The 17,160-nt window shown below is 39.9% G+C and overlaps 1 protein-coding gene across 1 annotated transcript in view; it reads right to left on the minus strand.

The window, feature by feature from the left end:
• Positions 1-339: 339 nt before the first annotated feature.
• OTC (ornithine transcarbamylase) overlaps positions 340-17,160 on the minus strand; it is a 30,749-nt gene continuing 13,928 nt past the window's right edge. The window contains exons 6-11 of the mRNA XM_037378562.1: positions 11,824-11,977; positions 4,763-4,885; positions 4,008-4,061; positions 3,737-3,886; positions 2,560-2,697; positions 340-484 (exon numbers count right to left, since the gene is read on the minus strand). Coding sequence (XP_037234459.1) covers positions 425-484; positions 2,560-2,697; positions 3,737-3,886; positions 4,008-4,061; positions 4,763-4,885; positions 11,824-11,977 — 679 coding nt within the window. The 3' untranslated portion in view covers positions 340-424. The remainder of the gene's footprint in view (positions 485-2,559; positions 2,698-3,736; positions 3,887-4,007; positions 4,062-4,762; positions 4,886-11,823; positions 11,978-17,160) is intronic.

Here is a 17,160-nt window from a genome sequence, read left to right on the forward strand (position 1 = left end):
CCAAGGCAAACTAAAGCACTGCTTCTCTGTGCACACTTCCTGAGATCAGCAATTAAATGGACAGGTTTAGGGAGAAGTTTATGTTTGTCCTATTACACTACACGAGTTCCAATGCAGCTATGTGTAGACTTTTCTACACCTATGATGCTGGCAGAGCCAATCATTAAAGTACAACCTTGAAACATTTTCCATGATGCTGATCACCAGAAAGGATAGCCAACTTGGAACATAGAGATGAAAAGCAGCTTTTGCATTTATTGTCTTGAACGTTTTCACAAATGTAATGCAATATTCTACAGCTAACTGTATGGTTTTATTAAAGAATCATTTATTGCCTTGATCCTTTCTGAAGAAGATCTATGTATTTGCAGACCAGAATATTCTGCCAATGAGGAATATTTTTCTCTTGGCAGGAATCCAAGCATCAAAATGTAGGCTTTTGTAGCTGTGGTGAGTAATCTGTCAGCAGGGAAACCATGACAGCCTAGGGGAGGAAGAAAAGAAAAAATCCAATCACATTGGAAACAGATACTCCATAAAAATAAATAAGGGGGAAATATTTTCCAGCTCTAAAGTCTTGTGCTGAAAATTATTGTCCTGACAAAAACCGCACACTCAGATTTATTTGCTAAAATTTCTTGTGATGAATCAGGAAAGAGGTGAAAATCAGTTACGATGTTCTGTATTGTAGCTGATAGGTTTTCTCAGTGTGAACAAAATATATATATAATGGTTGGACTCAGTGATTTTAAAGGTTTTTTCCAACCTAAACGATTCTATATTAATGAACAGCCTAGGAGAAATTCAGACAAAGCATTTAGATCAAATGCTGAGGCCCTTTTGGCATGCTATATTGTACGCTCGGCCACTGCTAGGCGACACTGTGGCTACCCAAACAGCACATAGGCTTGCTCGTGGATTTCCACAGAACTTCCATTAGCATCAGTGAGAGCCATATTAGAATAAGGACTCTGAAATTTATCCCAGTTTAGCTATACTTTCTGTGATAAAATATGGAAAATCCTCACTGAGGTTAATAGTAAGTCACCTACCCCTATTGCCCTCCCCTAGTACTCCAACAAACCTTAGGTATGGCTGTGAAATGAGAATTAAAGGAATGTCAGCTAAATAAAACATAGCGTTGCAGCAGCTCTGCCATCCTCCCCGCACCTGTGTACATAACAAGCCCCATGCTTGCTTGGTTTTGACAAGGTGTTACCTGGTTCACGCTGTTGTGATTTCACAGTAATGTCTGACTGCAAATTGTTATTTGGGCCCAGAACTGGATTTACAAGGGTTCCCCAGGGTTGTGGTCTGGTTGCCTGTCCTTCCTTTCCCTTCAGCACTGCTCAGCGTAGCAGGCAGTCCCAGGCACACAGTGGGGACTGAACATGCAGCTGTGCAGCCCCTCGCTGCTACCCATGTCATAGCTGCACTCAGCCCTGTTTGGAACTACAGCTCAGCGAATAATTTATTTTTCTGTTTTCTGTCTGAGCTGAAAGTGATAGAAATGAATATATAAATAAGACCCATATAGTCATTATTTTTATAGCTTAATACAAATATGACATGTTTCTTATCCCTCCCAAAAGAAGTGCAGCTGGAACCCAAAGTAAAGGGTTTATTTTCCTTTTAAAAAATAACAGTTAGGACAATTGAAAACATTGCAAAATTAAAACAAAAAATACAAACACTTTCCAGAATTTTAAGGCCAAAACTATGAATTTAACACAAATTTGTTAATAATTTTGACCATGTCCAAAATCTGAGGTTGTGGTAGATACAATACTCAACCACTTACTCACTTGAAGCACATCTAGAGTTTGTCTGAGAGCTCTGACAATGCCATTTCTGGTTGGGATTTTTTTCACTTCTGAAAGTTTTCACTAGCTTTTGTAAACAAGATGGTTCTAAAGCTGACAATAAATAACAAGCTACTGAGAACTGGCAGTAATTTTCTGAAATTCTAGGAATGCTGCGAGGGGAGTTATGGTTTATCTTAAATGCCAAGCGTCTTCTCATGGTTCCCATGAATCACACAGTATTACCCACACCATAACTTTTCAGGATCCTGCAAAGATTTGCTCTTGCAGCACTTTCTCAGGGGAAGTTCTCATTGGTGTAAGTAGCAATTTTTCCTGAGAGAAAACTGCAGAATCTCTAGCTTTAAGTGGTAGGGAAATTGTAGTTTCTAAGACCAGTCTCTGGGATCTCAGCATTTAACACATCTTAAAATTGAGCAGCTGAGTTCATCATTAGAATAAATCCAGTGATTGAAATACCAAAAAATTACAGTTTATACTATGGATTTCACTTAGTGATAAAACTGGGTCAAGCAACAGCATGTTATCATCAAAATAGGTCACATTTGTGTCCAGAAGTATTTGTGCTACATATATATGTTGCCTATAGTCAAAATTGTGATGTACTGCGGGGTGCACTTGAAACATATGTATTAGTTTGTACTATTGGTTGAGGAACCAATCTGAATCCAAGCCTGTAGTGTGAGGCAGAATAGAAGCTGACCCTAACCTAACTACTGTTATCTTCTTTTTTTACCATAATTGTCCATTTTCTGTTTTCAGCCTCCTGGAAAACCAATGACTGCGGAGAATAGAATACTTCATCATCAACTTCTTCAGGTTTTCTGGGTAAACAATGTAAAAAAGTCCAGTTGGAAGCAGCAGATTTTGCAGTCTGTAGATCAAAAAGCATATAAAAATAAAGGACATTAATAAAATCTTTAACTAGTAAAAAGGTTTACAAATTTTATATTAGCTACCACTCTTGTTACTTGGATGATGAACTCAGAATTCCACTGACTTCATCATCTGTGAATATGATGGGAATATTGCCATTTAAGTCAGTCAAAGTTCAATGCTGACTTCACATAAGTCAAATATTTACCCCTATTTCTCAGGCTTTAGTAGGGGAGTAAAATGCTCAGTGACCTAGTGGATCAATAAGGGGCAATCTTTATTTGAATGCCTTACAGTAATATAATACTATTGATAATTGCAACCAGAATATACCTAACCATGACTTAAAAGGCTGTAATTTTTTTCTTTTCCATATTGTCACTCATAATATATTGATCTAATACCAATGAACAATGAATTAAAGCACTTTAGGCCATTTCAGAGGCACATCCATCAATAGTATTATGTGAACTTATGTTAAAATACAGTCAATTAAACTAATAATTCTATCAGCAACGAAAATGTCCTTATTATCTTGGACAATTGATGGCTTATGTTTTCTCTAACTGATTTTGCGCTGATAAGCATCTCAATTAGATTACTTCAAAGACATGTATTTAATGCTTTGTTCATTGACAGATATACACAAAATTGCCCCAAATGCTGCCCAGGCATTTAAGAGTTAATCTGCGAGTTGCTCATTCTAAATAAAATATAAGGGATCATTTCTGGCAGCAAAGAGGAAATGCAAAGTTAGAAATAGATTTTAGGTCATAAAGAAGTAAAGGGTTAGCTTTCCTGTGCATGTTCTGGAGATGGAGCTCATTAGGAAGCTCTGAGAGAGGCCAAGGCTTGTGAAGTGTATAAGATAACTCAAACTTTCTTATCTTTGTGAGTTTTTCAAGCTGGGGGAAGATTTGCATGTTGTTTTTCCATGGCCTCACTCAAAAAAATACCAAACCCATGCTTTGCTGATGTTGATTCTTATAAATGCAAACTGTAAAAGCATCAGCAAAACCCTAAATCTCAATTTTTACCTGCATTGTAATCTGATAACCTTGAAATGCCTTTAGTCTTTCTTTCTTTTCCTCTTCTTGCCCCATACTTATCCAAGTGTCTGTAATTAAGACATTGGCACCGTCTGCAGCTTCCAAAGGATCTGTTGTGAGAAGTAACTTGGTACCATGCTGATGTGAATAAAATAGGGAAGATCAGGAAGACAAGGAACTTCAACTTAATTTATAATGAAAATTATAAATCAAGCACTCTATTTAAACTACTCTACCAGGCTGTTTCTTAGGTTCCTACCTCTTTGGAGTACTGTTCAGTTATTTTAGTTATTCTGAGGTCTGGCTCAAAGCCCTGTGAAAAAAGGTGATAAGAGATGATGGTAATGTATCATGGAACATGCATAACATCTTCACTCATTATTAACACTGCTTAGAAAAATACTGATTGAACCATTTACCATGGGAAGAAGAACGTCTTTCAGAAACATAAAATTTAGACAAATCATGTTGATTTTGTTGAAATTTTATTTTGACATAAGCTGCTGGAAAGTGTTCTGATAAAGTAAGAAAAATATATTTCAACAGTTACAGAATGAAATGCCTATACATCATTTTTTTTTTGTTCTAAACAGATTATTTGTTTTATATTTTATATTGTTTTACAATGCAGCATTCTAAGAAAGCTATATCACCAGTCTGAACCAACTAAGATGCAACATTTTCACCAATCTGAAACAACTTTCAAATTTTTTTTGTGGGGGAGAGGGCATTAGGTGACTTAGTAACACTTTCTCAAATGGAATTATTGTCCTCCATGACTTATACTGCAGTCATGAACTCCCCTCAGCCCTTCTGAAGTTGGACTCAGTAGAATAACTCTTGCTTTGCTTCAAAATAACTGAATCAGGATTCTGAACCTTGGTTCTGAAAGCTGGCACTCAAGATACATGGAAGCACCACTAGCTGAGGCCCTTGGAAGTATATATATGCAAGTGGCTGAGACAAGAATGGGTGAAGTTTGCATTCCTTATTCCTTGCCCATGGCTTTCTTACCTTGGGAGTTGCAATACGCAGGTGCATTCCCAGCTTTGCAGCACTTATCATGATGGAGTGGAGGACGTTGTTTCCGTCCCCAATCCAGGTGACAGTGAGCCCCTTCAGCCCACCATAGTGCTCCTGCCAAACGAATCAGACAGCCCTGGGGTTATGTTTCAAGCAAACTGAGCAAGCTGATGCTGTAGGTAGGAGGGATTGATCAGACGGGTCTAGAGCAAAGAAGGCTGGTGCCTCTCAAATGCTAGCTCTGCAGAACCATACCTTTAATTAACTCACTGCAACTATAAGATGGTCAGGGAAGGAAAGTCCTCCATGTCTTACATGAAGGCCAAAGTGCTGCGGCTTTCTCCAGTGAAGGGCAAATTGACACATATGCCATATGGTAAGGCCCAGGCTGAGAGACTCAGCACCAGACACACAGTAACTTTAGCACCAAAGACATGCAGTCATGGTTTGGTGCTCGTAATTATGAGTGAATAGTAGAAATTCTTAATTTAGAGGCAGCCCTAATGCCTAAGATGCACTCCTTCCAGCTTTCCCCCAAATTGTGAAAATACCCCTGTTCAGGTTTCCTCTGGCCTGGTTGTCTCTACATGATGTTCCCTGTGGCCACGGCAGCGGCCATGCCCTTGGAGTGCATTTTAACCATCACAGCTGTACAGAACAGCAAAGAGCAACACTTTGAAAGCAGCTGTGCCACTCATGGCTTGCAGGGTTTGCGCTCTGTTGTACAGCCAAAGAGTGCAGTGATTTTTTTAAAATGTGGATTACCCAAACTTGAAACAGCATTACAGTGTTAACTGTAGCTTTGCTTGATGGCAGTTACAGACTGTATATATGCAGCTGCTTTGGCCCTCAGCCACCCAACAGATAAGGCCTAAGGAGGAACAAGAGTAACAGGAATTTCATATTTCCAGAGCAGGACAACTTGAGGCCCTTTAGCAAGCCTTATTTGAAATATGCATATTTATATACTCGAGTTGATACCAGGAAGTTTGTAAAGACATAATCGAACACTTGTATGTGCCAGCTCTGTACAGCTCCACCTCAAGACTAAAGACACAATGGAGAGCCTTTTATTCTTCATTCAAAACTGGGCCATGCTACAATTGCATCATAGTAGCTGGAAGCCAGACAGTGTCTCAACACTTTGTGTAACATGATTCAATGCTTGTCAGAGAGGATAAGCATCCATACTGTAGAGCTGTACTAACTGGCAACCTTGCAGGCAGTCACAGCAAAGATGCCAAAAGACTGAACAGGAAAAGGGCTGGGACTACCCCCTCCTCTCCTGTCAGCAGCTTCTCCTAAACAAACAGTTGTGAAGTTGTTCCACACCAAAGTTATTGGCATTTCTGCCAGTGACCACAATTTTGAGTCAAAAATAAGTCAAAAATAGTAGCACTTGAAATATTGAATAATATTAAAAAGCCGTTGAAATCTAAACCTGATAGAGTCCTAGGCTGCCTACAGTTTAAAGGCTAAAACTACAGTATTGTTAAACTATTGTTTTTCCAGTTGAAGTTTGTTAGCAGCAGGCTCATTGGAAGAGGTTTGATGCAAGGAGAGCAAATGAGGACTTTGTGGTGTGGAAGTTATTTCACTATAACAGCTCTTCAGGTCTCTAAGGGTCTTTCAAAATCCTTCCACATCTCCTAGCAATGGCGCTCCTAGGATAAGGCCAAACTAAAGCATTCATTTAAGGTGGTGTTTCCACCTAGGACTTAGTGATAGCTGAGACATGAACCCACAGTCAGAAGCAAATGAGACTGCCCTGCATTCTTTTGATCTTACTGTTTAAAAATAGACATCTCAGCCTGTAATGCTCAAAGCACTAACTAGTGAGTCACAAATATACTGCTGTGTTAAATAACTTCCACCTTATTATCAGCTGCTACTCTGCATTAAAAGCAGCACAGTGCATACTAAATACTTTTCTGTTTTCCCAAGCTACTAGCTGTTACAGATAAAATACAAAGTGCTGGAGATATCTGTAGAATGACTCTCAATATGCACTGCAAATTGCAAAGCCACATCTGCAGTGACTACTGTACAGAGTGGACATAGCTGAGCTAATCTTAATGAAGACATTTAGCTAATGGAAGAAGGCATAGTCAAGGTAGAATCAAGTTGTGTGTGTGCTACTGGAGCCTGTTTTATATCCTGTGCTAAGCTTTATGCTGCCACTGGTACACTGCTGTTCTAACTCAAACCTCTTCATCTAAAGCCAGCTCACTATGACTGTGACTGTACTGCTTATATGCATACATCCTGAGCTTCCAAGAAAGACGAGATGATTGTGTTGTGAGGAAATACAAAAGTTACTATTTATGAGATATACAGTTTTTTCCCCTGTTTTATAGTATATGCTTATACAACTGCAGAGAGAAAATCTTGCTAGAAGTGTTTAGCCACAATGGTAACAATATAGGTTAAACCAGGACCTTTACAATACATGATGATCACCTGAGCCTCTGAAGATATTTTTCCCCTCACATGCCTCCCCAGTTTTTCCAAACTCTGTTATATTGATATAGGCTTTTTACCTGCTTGGGTGTTCTGCAGTTTCTCTTTGCCTTGGGAACCTGACTTCAAAATACTTGTACTCCCAGTAAAGCCATAAAAAAATTAACATATTTAGAAAGTCTAGAGCCTTTCTCCCTTATGAATGCCTCGGCAAACAGTGATTGCTGCTTCAGTGCCACAAAACTTGTCTTTGCTATTCTCATGAAAAGTCCCTGCTAAATAGTCAATTTGACAGTCAACTTTCTCATCCCCATGCTGCTTTTACAATGTGTCATTCTGTTCTTATTCATGATTGCAGTATATCAGTGTATCAATTGCTGGGAAAAAATACGCAGGCTCAGTGATTTAGCACTGTTGTATGTTTGCAGAAGACTGCTTTAACTAACTAGGGACCTTCGTGTCTGCCTCTGCCTGGACTTGTTTCCAACTAGGCTGAGATTCTGACACCATTATAGATTACTTCTGAAAGGTTTGACCACAACAGTCATAACAGCCCTCAATTAAAAAAAGCTTTGGAATAATGAATCAATAATCTGTCAAAATTTAAAACCGAAAGCAAGGGATCAGTCAAAGCATTAGCCCTTTTGGAGACAGTGCAATCCAGTAAATGAGAAACTGGGCAAACTTGGATGTACTAGCTTGCAAACTGATCTGAACACAGATGCTGGGCCAGTTATCCTTCTTACTTTCACACTGGGTTTTGTCGTGGTTATCAAACCAGCATATTTTCGAGGACCAGTCCGGATCTTAGCTGGGATTTCTAATTCTTAGAATAACAATGATGATGAAGATGATGATGAATTTGAAGACTAATAATTTAAGCTCTTTGGGTCACATATTGAGGAAAAGTTGAGAATATACAGCAGTCCTCTTCAAGCTGGGCAATGCAATTTTTGGCACAATTTAAAAAGGAATCACTGATGTATTTCTTATGTCAACCATTTCTTTCTGAAAAAGAAATTTCCCTTCAAGCCAGTGACATAAAAAGCTAGTGGCATATGGATCCACTCTAATTACGAGTCTGGCCATCCTGCAGTCAGCTACAAGTTAGCTGATTTGGCTGGTGACATTAATATCAATTGAATCAATGTCAATACACAGTTTGTCCCTGGAATACAGATTGTATGATGTGCTGCCCTCCAGCCAAGCTTCACAGAGCAGAAGTTGTGAGGCACAGCTTCTGCCCAGGAGACAGAGAGGCACTGGGTGGACTCAGCAAGTGGCTGTAACATCCCTTCAGCATAGCATAGACAGAGAAGTAAAGTGGCTCTGTGCATGCACAGTACCAGCATGCAAACTCATAGTCTTTAAAGGCCAAACCCCAAACCCTCAAAATCAGGTTGCATAATGTTTACAACTATTTCTAGGGGGTTATTACTCTAGAGCAAACTCCGTTTAACCCAACTTTCAAGGGAGAGGGAAGCATGTATGCTAAGGAAAATATCCCTCTTGGCATAGTAGGGGGCATTAGTGCTGACCACAGTATTAAAGGACAGAGCCAGCTTAGATATCAAATGTGAGGGGATCCAGGTTGCTCAGGAAGAAGGCACTGGACAACAGGATGTTAAATCTGAAGACTATATCCATGACAGGAGCACACTTTGTGATCTGACAAGAACACCTTGAATACAGAATAAGAACTGACAGTCCTCAAAATAAACCATCTGCACTGTTTGGGGAATGCAACAGACTATACTAAAATAACCACACTAAAATGCACCTGTGAAAAGCGAATAAGAAGCCATAAGCAAGAAGACACTCTGATAAAACAAACCAGGAAATGAGGCAGCTTCAGACCAAAGAAAAAGTGCTCAAAGAGGATTCAAGGCAGCACATGACAAAATTCATAGGATTTAGAAAATGGAAGAATAAAAATGTGCTAAGCATGAAGAGGCCCACAGTGCATGTAGTGTTCCACTGGCAAATGCAGAAGGAGAAAAAAGAAGAGAGAAAAAAAAAAGTACATTTTGGGTATGTACTGACAGCAGGGAGGAGCAGATCCAGGGAAGAAAATCATCAGAGAGATAAGGAAGAGTAATTTTTCAAGAGAAATAGGCTGCACAAAATCTGTTTTTACATTTAAATATAAGGCTAGCAGTCTGTGCCTCTATTGTAGTCTGTATGTATGTATAAAATAAATTGCCATTGCATTGCAGGAAAGCAGTCCAAATGTTATATGTGACCTTTTAACTCATTTAAAGAATCGGTGGTATTATTCAACATCCCTATATTAATCTTCTTTCAGGCAGTACTTGGATAACTTCTTTTTACACTGCCAAAAATCCCACAAGAAGTTTGATTGCGGTAAGTAACAATAGACCCTGTGGCTCACACTTCTTCAAGTGTTAATCCTACTTCTGTGACATGGTAAAGTTCATTATGTGCTTAAAATGCCATTTTATTACATGCTACTGGCTGTAAGACTAGTCTTCTCCACCTCAGTGCACAGTGCAGAGCAGAAAAAAGGCAGCAGACAGGCAGGTCAGAAAGGGAAAGAGCAGGTAGTGCCAACACCCACAGAGAGCTCCCCCCTGCCTGCCCCTTTCTCCTGGGTAAGAAAGCAAGAATGGAAAGTGGGTCAGAAACCAGTGGCGTAGCATGCCCTTGGCAAGGTGGGACAGCCACCCAGCTGCCCTCTGAAAACCTTCTGACAAACTCTGGGCTAAGGAACATGCTAGAAAGACGGGGGAGGGATGAACACAATTGGAGGAAACAGTGCACTGCTTATCAGGCTGACTGGGTGCTGCAAATTTTAAAAAGGTTCCATGGCTGTTCAAAAGCTGAGCCATTCTTTGAGACCTCTGTAAGTGCTTGCTTTGTCATGATACCTCTCCATGCCAAATGTTTGTTTTGTTTGAGCACCAACTGTTATGGTCCTGTTTCCTCATCATGTAACATGGGCAGAGACAGCTCCTTCCAAACACATCGTCCCCAATGCTTGATGCAACAAGGACACACACCTGCTCTTGCTGCTGCCCTAGGTATTCAAACCAAGGAAAAGTCCAGCCTGTGGGCTCATGTTCACCTGGAGCTTCTACCACGGTTGCCCTATACAAGGACACAAAGGAGGAAGAGCAGATGATGATCAACAGGGCATGCACTCATTCTGCTGATCTCCATAGGTTTCCTCCCAAGATCAGTGGAGAAAGAGATGCATCTCTAGAAGGTGATTGAGAAGCTCAGCAGTCTCTCTTCATTGACTGGAGATGGAGTACAGGGCAACATCACTCTGAACTCTGGTGCTGTAGTCAGTGGCCTGGATAAAACCAGGTTTAGGGGCAGAGATATCAATAAATGTGTAGACTATGAGTCACAGATTATTCCTGAAGCCTGTTATTCACAAGTGATAAAATGCTAATAATTAAGGTGTTTGCAAGACAGAACTGCCTGCAAAACACAACCATAAGATTCACCTGTTTTACAGTTGCACACAGTGTTAAAATGAAATTATGACATTTAATGATTGGTGATGTTCTCATTATAGCTTTCTGACTGACGTAATTTGAACAGTTCATTGAGGCTGGCTCAATGTCATCTTGCAAATGTACTTTATCCTGAGGTATGTGAAGCATTAAAGTCTCAAGTTTGCCAATTTTTGCTGGTCTTTTCACTCTAAGTAAAGAAAATTCTATGAAAAATACTAATCAAAGTAAGGAAAAAGTAATTTTCACTATATGTCTTTCGGTATTTCAAGTTTAAGGCATGAATAATTTAGTATTACTCTCACTAGCTCTTTTCCACATACTGAATGTCCCATAGCAAAGTCTCTGACAGCTGAGAAACGCAGCTGAATGAATCAGGAAATTATTCTGTCCTCCCTTTTCAAGCAGTGCAATTTTTATTTATTCAGAAAGTAAACAAGGTCAGAAGAGTTCATCATAGTTGTCAACCAGCCCTGCAGTGTAATATTCTTTTTTATAAGCCAGTTCCTCAATTGATTGTAAAAGAGCATAGTCCTTCTGTTCACAGATAAACATCTGGAATTCTGTGTAAAACATTATCCTGCTGTCAAATCGACTATTTCATTAGATTAAACTTCTAAATATGATCTTTTCTAACTATCCTTTGATGTGAGCAAAGTTTAAATAGGTTTAAATGCCAGAACACTAGGCGTTTGCACAGGTAGCATTAACTGGCTTTTTAAAACAAATTTCTTCAACCAATTTCCTAATATATGGACAATGATTCCTTTTAAACGGTTCATAGATTAGGATGGAATCAAGAGTGAACTACTAAATTTTCTTAAGTCAGTGGGAAAACTTTCACTGGCTTTGGTTGAGCCAACATCTCACCTTTATCTTAATATGTAAAACACCCATCACATTTTTTGAATTGCAGCCCAATTCCAATGAAGTACTTAATTTTATGTTTAACTTCAGTCCCACTACAGCTGATAGGACTAGGTAATTGTTTAAATTAAACTGGTCCTTAATTATATTACTGGATGAAGATCTCTTTAAATAACAAGTGCCATGTAATTACTTCCCAAGGCCAAGACTCAGCAAAAAAAATTTCAGGGATTATGTTGTTACCTGAAGAGTTAGGTAATCAGCTAAAATCTGGAGAGGATGGTATAAATCAGACAATCCATTGATTATTGGGATCGTGGCTTCTTTCGTCATTAGTTCCAAATCATTATGCTTATAAACTCGAGCCAAGATTGCATTTGTCATGCTGGACAGCACCCTAGAGGATGGCAGAAAATACCCAAGTCAAACATAATAAATATATCCCTGTTCCACTTTTCAATATGCAACGCATGAATATTAATGAGAAGTAGTAATGAATCAATTTTTTTCAACTATCTGAATAATTTATCAAGCCTGCATAACACACTTAAGTGCAGACATTTAACAAGCTGCTAAAAAGCAGTTTTACTTATTAACAAGCTATAGTAAGTAAATTAAAACGGCTGCTATATTTTATGTTTTTTTCTCTTTAGCATTTGAATGTAGCTACAGATGTAATATCAATAAATGTTAAATTATCTGAACAGGATAAGAGATTGCATGACACCGTAACATTTGAAGAATTTGGTGACTTCCAAAGAGGTAAGGTAAGGTATAGGGTTTCTTCAGTCTTTTAGCAAAGAACTAATGTAGCATTGACTGAATATTACAGTGTCTCTGTATGGTAGCCTGACCTTTGTGAGGATTAGGAATACAGATCTGTCTTAGATTACCACAATTATTTACTGATCTCAATGAACACATAAACAGCAAGCCAACAAGCCAGTTCCCTCTCCTACCTACACACCTGTCTATTGTCACACATGGTATCAGCATTGAAGTGATGCCCAAATTTGAAACATGGTATATGGATAGGAGCATGCAGGAGTCACTACCACTCTGGCCTTAATCTCATTTGCCAAAGTGTGAAAGGCTCAGAGATTAGCATAGTGGATTAGCATAGTATATTCAATATGCTCTGAATTCTTTAGATAAATTAAATATGGATTGGATCTCTGTACTTCTGTGTTTTAATCAGGCCCTGAAGCCTGACTTTGAAGTAGCATTTTGTGTGTTTTCATGTTATCTCTAATAGGACCTTGAAACAAAACAAGGAAGAGTCTGAATAGAAGAGTATGAAATATCCTTGAAGTATCTATCTTCCTGATTAGCCATGAAGAATTCCAATATCTCCTTTTGTGGAAATATAGCTGTCAATGCCATGGCCTTTACACAGACAAATCTCCTGATGAAGTCAGTAACAAGTATTTTGTACTGACACCAGACATTCCTCATACAAGCAAAACTCTTAGAAAAATGTTACAAGATTCCTTGTAGAGCGCTTTCTGAAGAAAAGACTGCCAGTAGCAGATACAGGTGAAAAGGAGGAACTTAACAAAGTATTTACTGATTGCAAGGTATTGGAACAGTTCTGATTGTTTATTTCTTCTTAGCCCATTTCTTTTTCTCTCTGTGTGTGTTTATTTTAGCTTGAAGCATGTGACTGTGGAAAACCTGTTCTGTTCTGAACTAGTCATCAGGGATGGGATGCATGGTCCCTTTTGTTAGCCATCTGACAGGTGTTCACCCTAAACAAGACACAGCCAGTCCCACCAGTCAAGGAAAAAGAGGCAATCATGCTGGGAAACTGCCTAGTTTCCTTAAACTTCTTTTTCCCAGGATGTCAGGACAGTTGATTCCTACTCAACACAACTGATAAACAATTTAAAGAAGATGGTTCCTTTACAGGGTATGATGTTAAGAGGAAATTCAGTCATAATCCATCAGCAATTAGTGAAAACTGCTGGATTTTCTTCCTTAATCTGTTGAAAGTAGGTACTATACTTATTAGACACTTAACCAGCAAGACATCAGACAGTCCTTCTTCCAGCATCACTAGATGTCATATCTTATATCTTGTAATAGGAAACTCAGGTGGAAACTGGGTTTATTCTTTGTAAAATCAAAACCAAATTGAATTCAGCAAAAGAAAAAAACTGACCTCACCTGAGGAGATTAAATCTCCTGTAATCAGGCCAATTTAAAGGAAACGATGTAAGGCTGGGATTGCATAGGAAGAAAGACCTGGCTAGGTAAGAGTCTTGACTAAAGGTGAAGTTTGGGGAGGTGAGGGAGAGTAAGCACATGTTCATCAGGTGACTTTTCATTTAAGATTCCTCTGTTATCATCAACTGCAATGTCTTCTTATCTTTTCATTTTTTGCAAGACTGTAAGCCTATAAACTTCAAAATCCCAGGGCCTGAAAATATATGAATATATTAGAATGCTGCATATCTCTCTCCTCAAAGTAACCTTTCTACAGAGAAAAGCTGGATGTTTTTACTCTAGTGTATCCTCTGAGGAATCCAAAATTAAACACAAATAAAAGTATGCCTTTTCTTGTGTGGCTGATTTATGAATTTGAAAATGGGGTATTTGCATATATTTTGGGTAGAATATTGCTATCTAGGGTAGTTTTGGTTTTATTTTGAAAGTATGCATCCATTCAAAAGGTTTAAATTTCTGACAAGGATACTTCATTGTCATTCATAGTCTTACAGGGGCATATAGTGGATGTGTTCTTGGTAAGTGGTGAGAAGTAAATCCATTCCCCATAGATGCAAAAATTCATTCTTTAATAATGCCAGTGGACTGGTAAGATCATCCTGTAAGTTCTTCAGTGCTGTCACTGAACCTTATGGCCACTATAGAGGTGCACAATGGAACTGCTCTACAGTGGAAAATACAGATACAGTACTTATATTTCATTTAACGTAATATATCAAACATGCTAAACAGCACTGAAAGGCTTAGAGCTCCTTAATGGGTGGTAACTTTTTGCTACTGTGTCAGCGTAAATGTAAATGCCTTGTGAAGCATGGAAGAACTGTATCATGAGCAGGTAATAAGTCACTAAAACTATGTTCACAGCAGAAATGCTTTCAACCCTTACCTGCAGCAATTCTAATAAAAACCATGACTTTTATAGATCTCTGCCCCTTTTTGCTTTAAGTCTCAATCTCAAGTACTTCTAAGGCCTTCAGAGCCCCAGACACATGGCTGTAAATATTTGAAATGCCCTCTGGGTCTACTACAGGCATTCTTTTTTTTATTCTTACATTAACTGAATGAGGTTGGGATGTTATCCTTCATTCACAAGAAATGCCAAGGAATTAACACTCCAGTTGTTCTTTTGGGTAAATTGCTCAGCCTTGATTATGCAAAGTCAATAATAATTCTGCTAATGAGAGAGCAGGAGTGAAGCAGAGCATGTGGGGCTCTGTAAAGACTTGGGAAGCCCTCACTCCACTGTAGAAGGTGAGTGCTGTGACTCAGCAGAGGAGCAAAACCCTCCTGTCAGGGACTTGACCTGTGAGAGCAAGCAGTGACAGAGAAAAGAGGGGCTGAAGGCTTGCATGGGAAGTGGGTATTGTGGGAGATTTGTCCATGGAATTGGAACTCCTCCAGAATGGCTGGAAGATTTGCTTGCTTCTACTGTTTTGCCTTATTCCTTGCAGTTTATTGTCTTTTTTTTTCCCTTTGCTTGTGTAAACAAAGGACATTCAAGAGACTGTGAACCGAAGATTTAATGGCCCTTTATTTATCCCACTTGGGAAGAAGAAGAAATGAAAACTGGCCTATAAAAAGCATGTCTGTGTATCAGAACACACCTGGATTTGCTGCAGGGCTGGCATCTGAATGGTAGAAAGCCAGAGAGGATGACAGTCCTACACATCTGGTGCGATGGTGCTTGGAGAGGTTATTGCAGGGGAGCACTGCGTAACGGCCCTGACCACATCTTTCCCTTCCTGGAGGTTTGGCTTCTGGGGCTCAGAGCCACCTTTGCAATAGCGCAGCTGAGGGCTATCCTTCATTGCTCTGACGTCGCGGGGGGAGGAGGCTCCTAGACAGCACTGTGAGGAGCCTCCACCAGGGTCAATCCCCTTCTCTTGGGAGTCACATCTCTTGCTACTTTGTAACAATGCCCATGCTGATCCTGACCTGGACCCCTACATGCAGGCTGATGTCCCAGCCTGGCCTTGGTCCACCCCCATATTCACAGAGGTGCCTGATGCTCTGGGCTGTGGCTGCTACTGGCTGCCTCCCGGCTGCCCTGCTCCCTGGCTGGAGGCATGGGGACCAGTGCTGGCTGACAAGACCCTGCCTTGCCTGGCCCAGGGGGAGCTCCTGGCACCCCAGCCTCCGTAGTGCCCAAGGAGCCGCTGGCCCACATGGCACCCTGACATACTGCTCTGAAGATTCTCACCACCCTTCCCTTCTCATTCACAAGTGCCACAGTGCAATTTCACATGGGCCCTGGTAAATCAATTCTTTCTTTGGCTTCACCTGACACCTTTGGTGGCACTGCAATCCTTCCACATCATTGTCTTGGATCTGGGACATGACTTGGGATTTGAACTCACTCTTTCCCAAATGTGACATCTCTGTACTTTTTTATTCGTTCTCCACTGTTCAGGTGTGTCACATCCCTTCAAAATTTCAGTTCCTTTAAGTTGATGTAAATAGCTGATCCTCATCTTTCCAGCCTGGCATGCCAGTATCCCTGTTCACCATGTCAGGTTCTGTCTCTTCAGCCCCAGCCTCTCTGCCTCTGTGCCTTCTGTCAGCATCCTCTCCTCCTCTCCCTTCTCAGGCAAGAGGCTCTCTGCTTACAATGGTCCAGTGAGAATGGAAGAAAAGGCAAGACACTTGGAGAATAATACTTATTTACATCAGTGTGGGGAATTTACCTTCAATATGTTTCCCTTTCATCTTTAACATGACATAGTAAGCTATGCATATTTGACTTGGAAAATCCTCCATCTCTCACACCAGTAGAGTTGTGGCAGGGATGCAAGTGCTCTGAAGCATTTAAATGGCACACTGTGACGAAGCTATAGCTGTCCTGCTTAATCTGGGGCTATGTCCCATGATGCATGAAGAATCTCTTTTGAGGGCATGTATTTGAATCCCACAGTAGTGTATGAGCTCTGCCAAAATGGATACAGTGGTCACTGGACACAGTGGCCTAATGTACCTCAGACTAGTCTCAGATTAATCTGCTCCCTTTGTAGGCCCACAGGTTTACAGGATGTTTGAGTCTTTTAAGCTTGTAGTTACTAAAGCAGTTTTGTTGAAACATCTGACCACTGTTGTTGCACCTTACTTTGATACTGGCAGAGTTATGTATCTAGCAGGGAGTGAGAGCTAAGTACTTTCAAGCCTCAAGAGACTGAAATCTTGACTTTCTACTATAAACACCCATATGTCTTCCACTTCAGTAGTTAAAAGCAAGAAAGGAAAATTTAAAATGTTCAAATATTTGGTCTTTTTCTTACATTTTCCTTGGATTTCATCACAGAGAGAACATCGACATAGTTCTCAAGCAGTCTCTCCCGCTGACTGTGAAAGCTGTAGTAT

Source organism: Falco rusticolus, chromosome 2 (assembly GCF_015220075.1).
Source record: "Falco rusticolus isolate bFalRus1 chromosome 2, bFalRus1.pri, whole genome shotgun sequence".
Classification (NCBI taxonomy): Eukaryota; Metazoa; Chordata; class Aves; order Falconiformes; family Falconidae; genus Falco; species Falco rusticolus.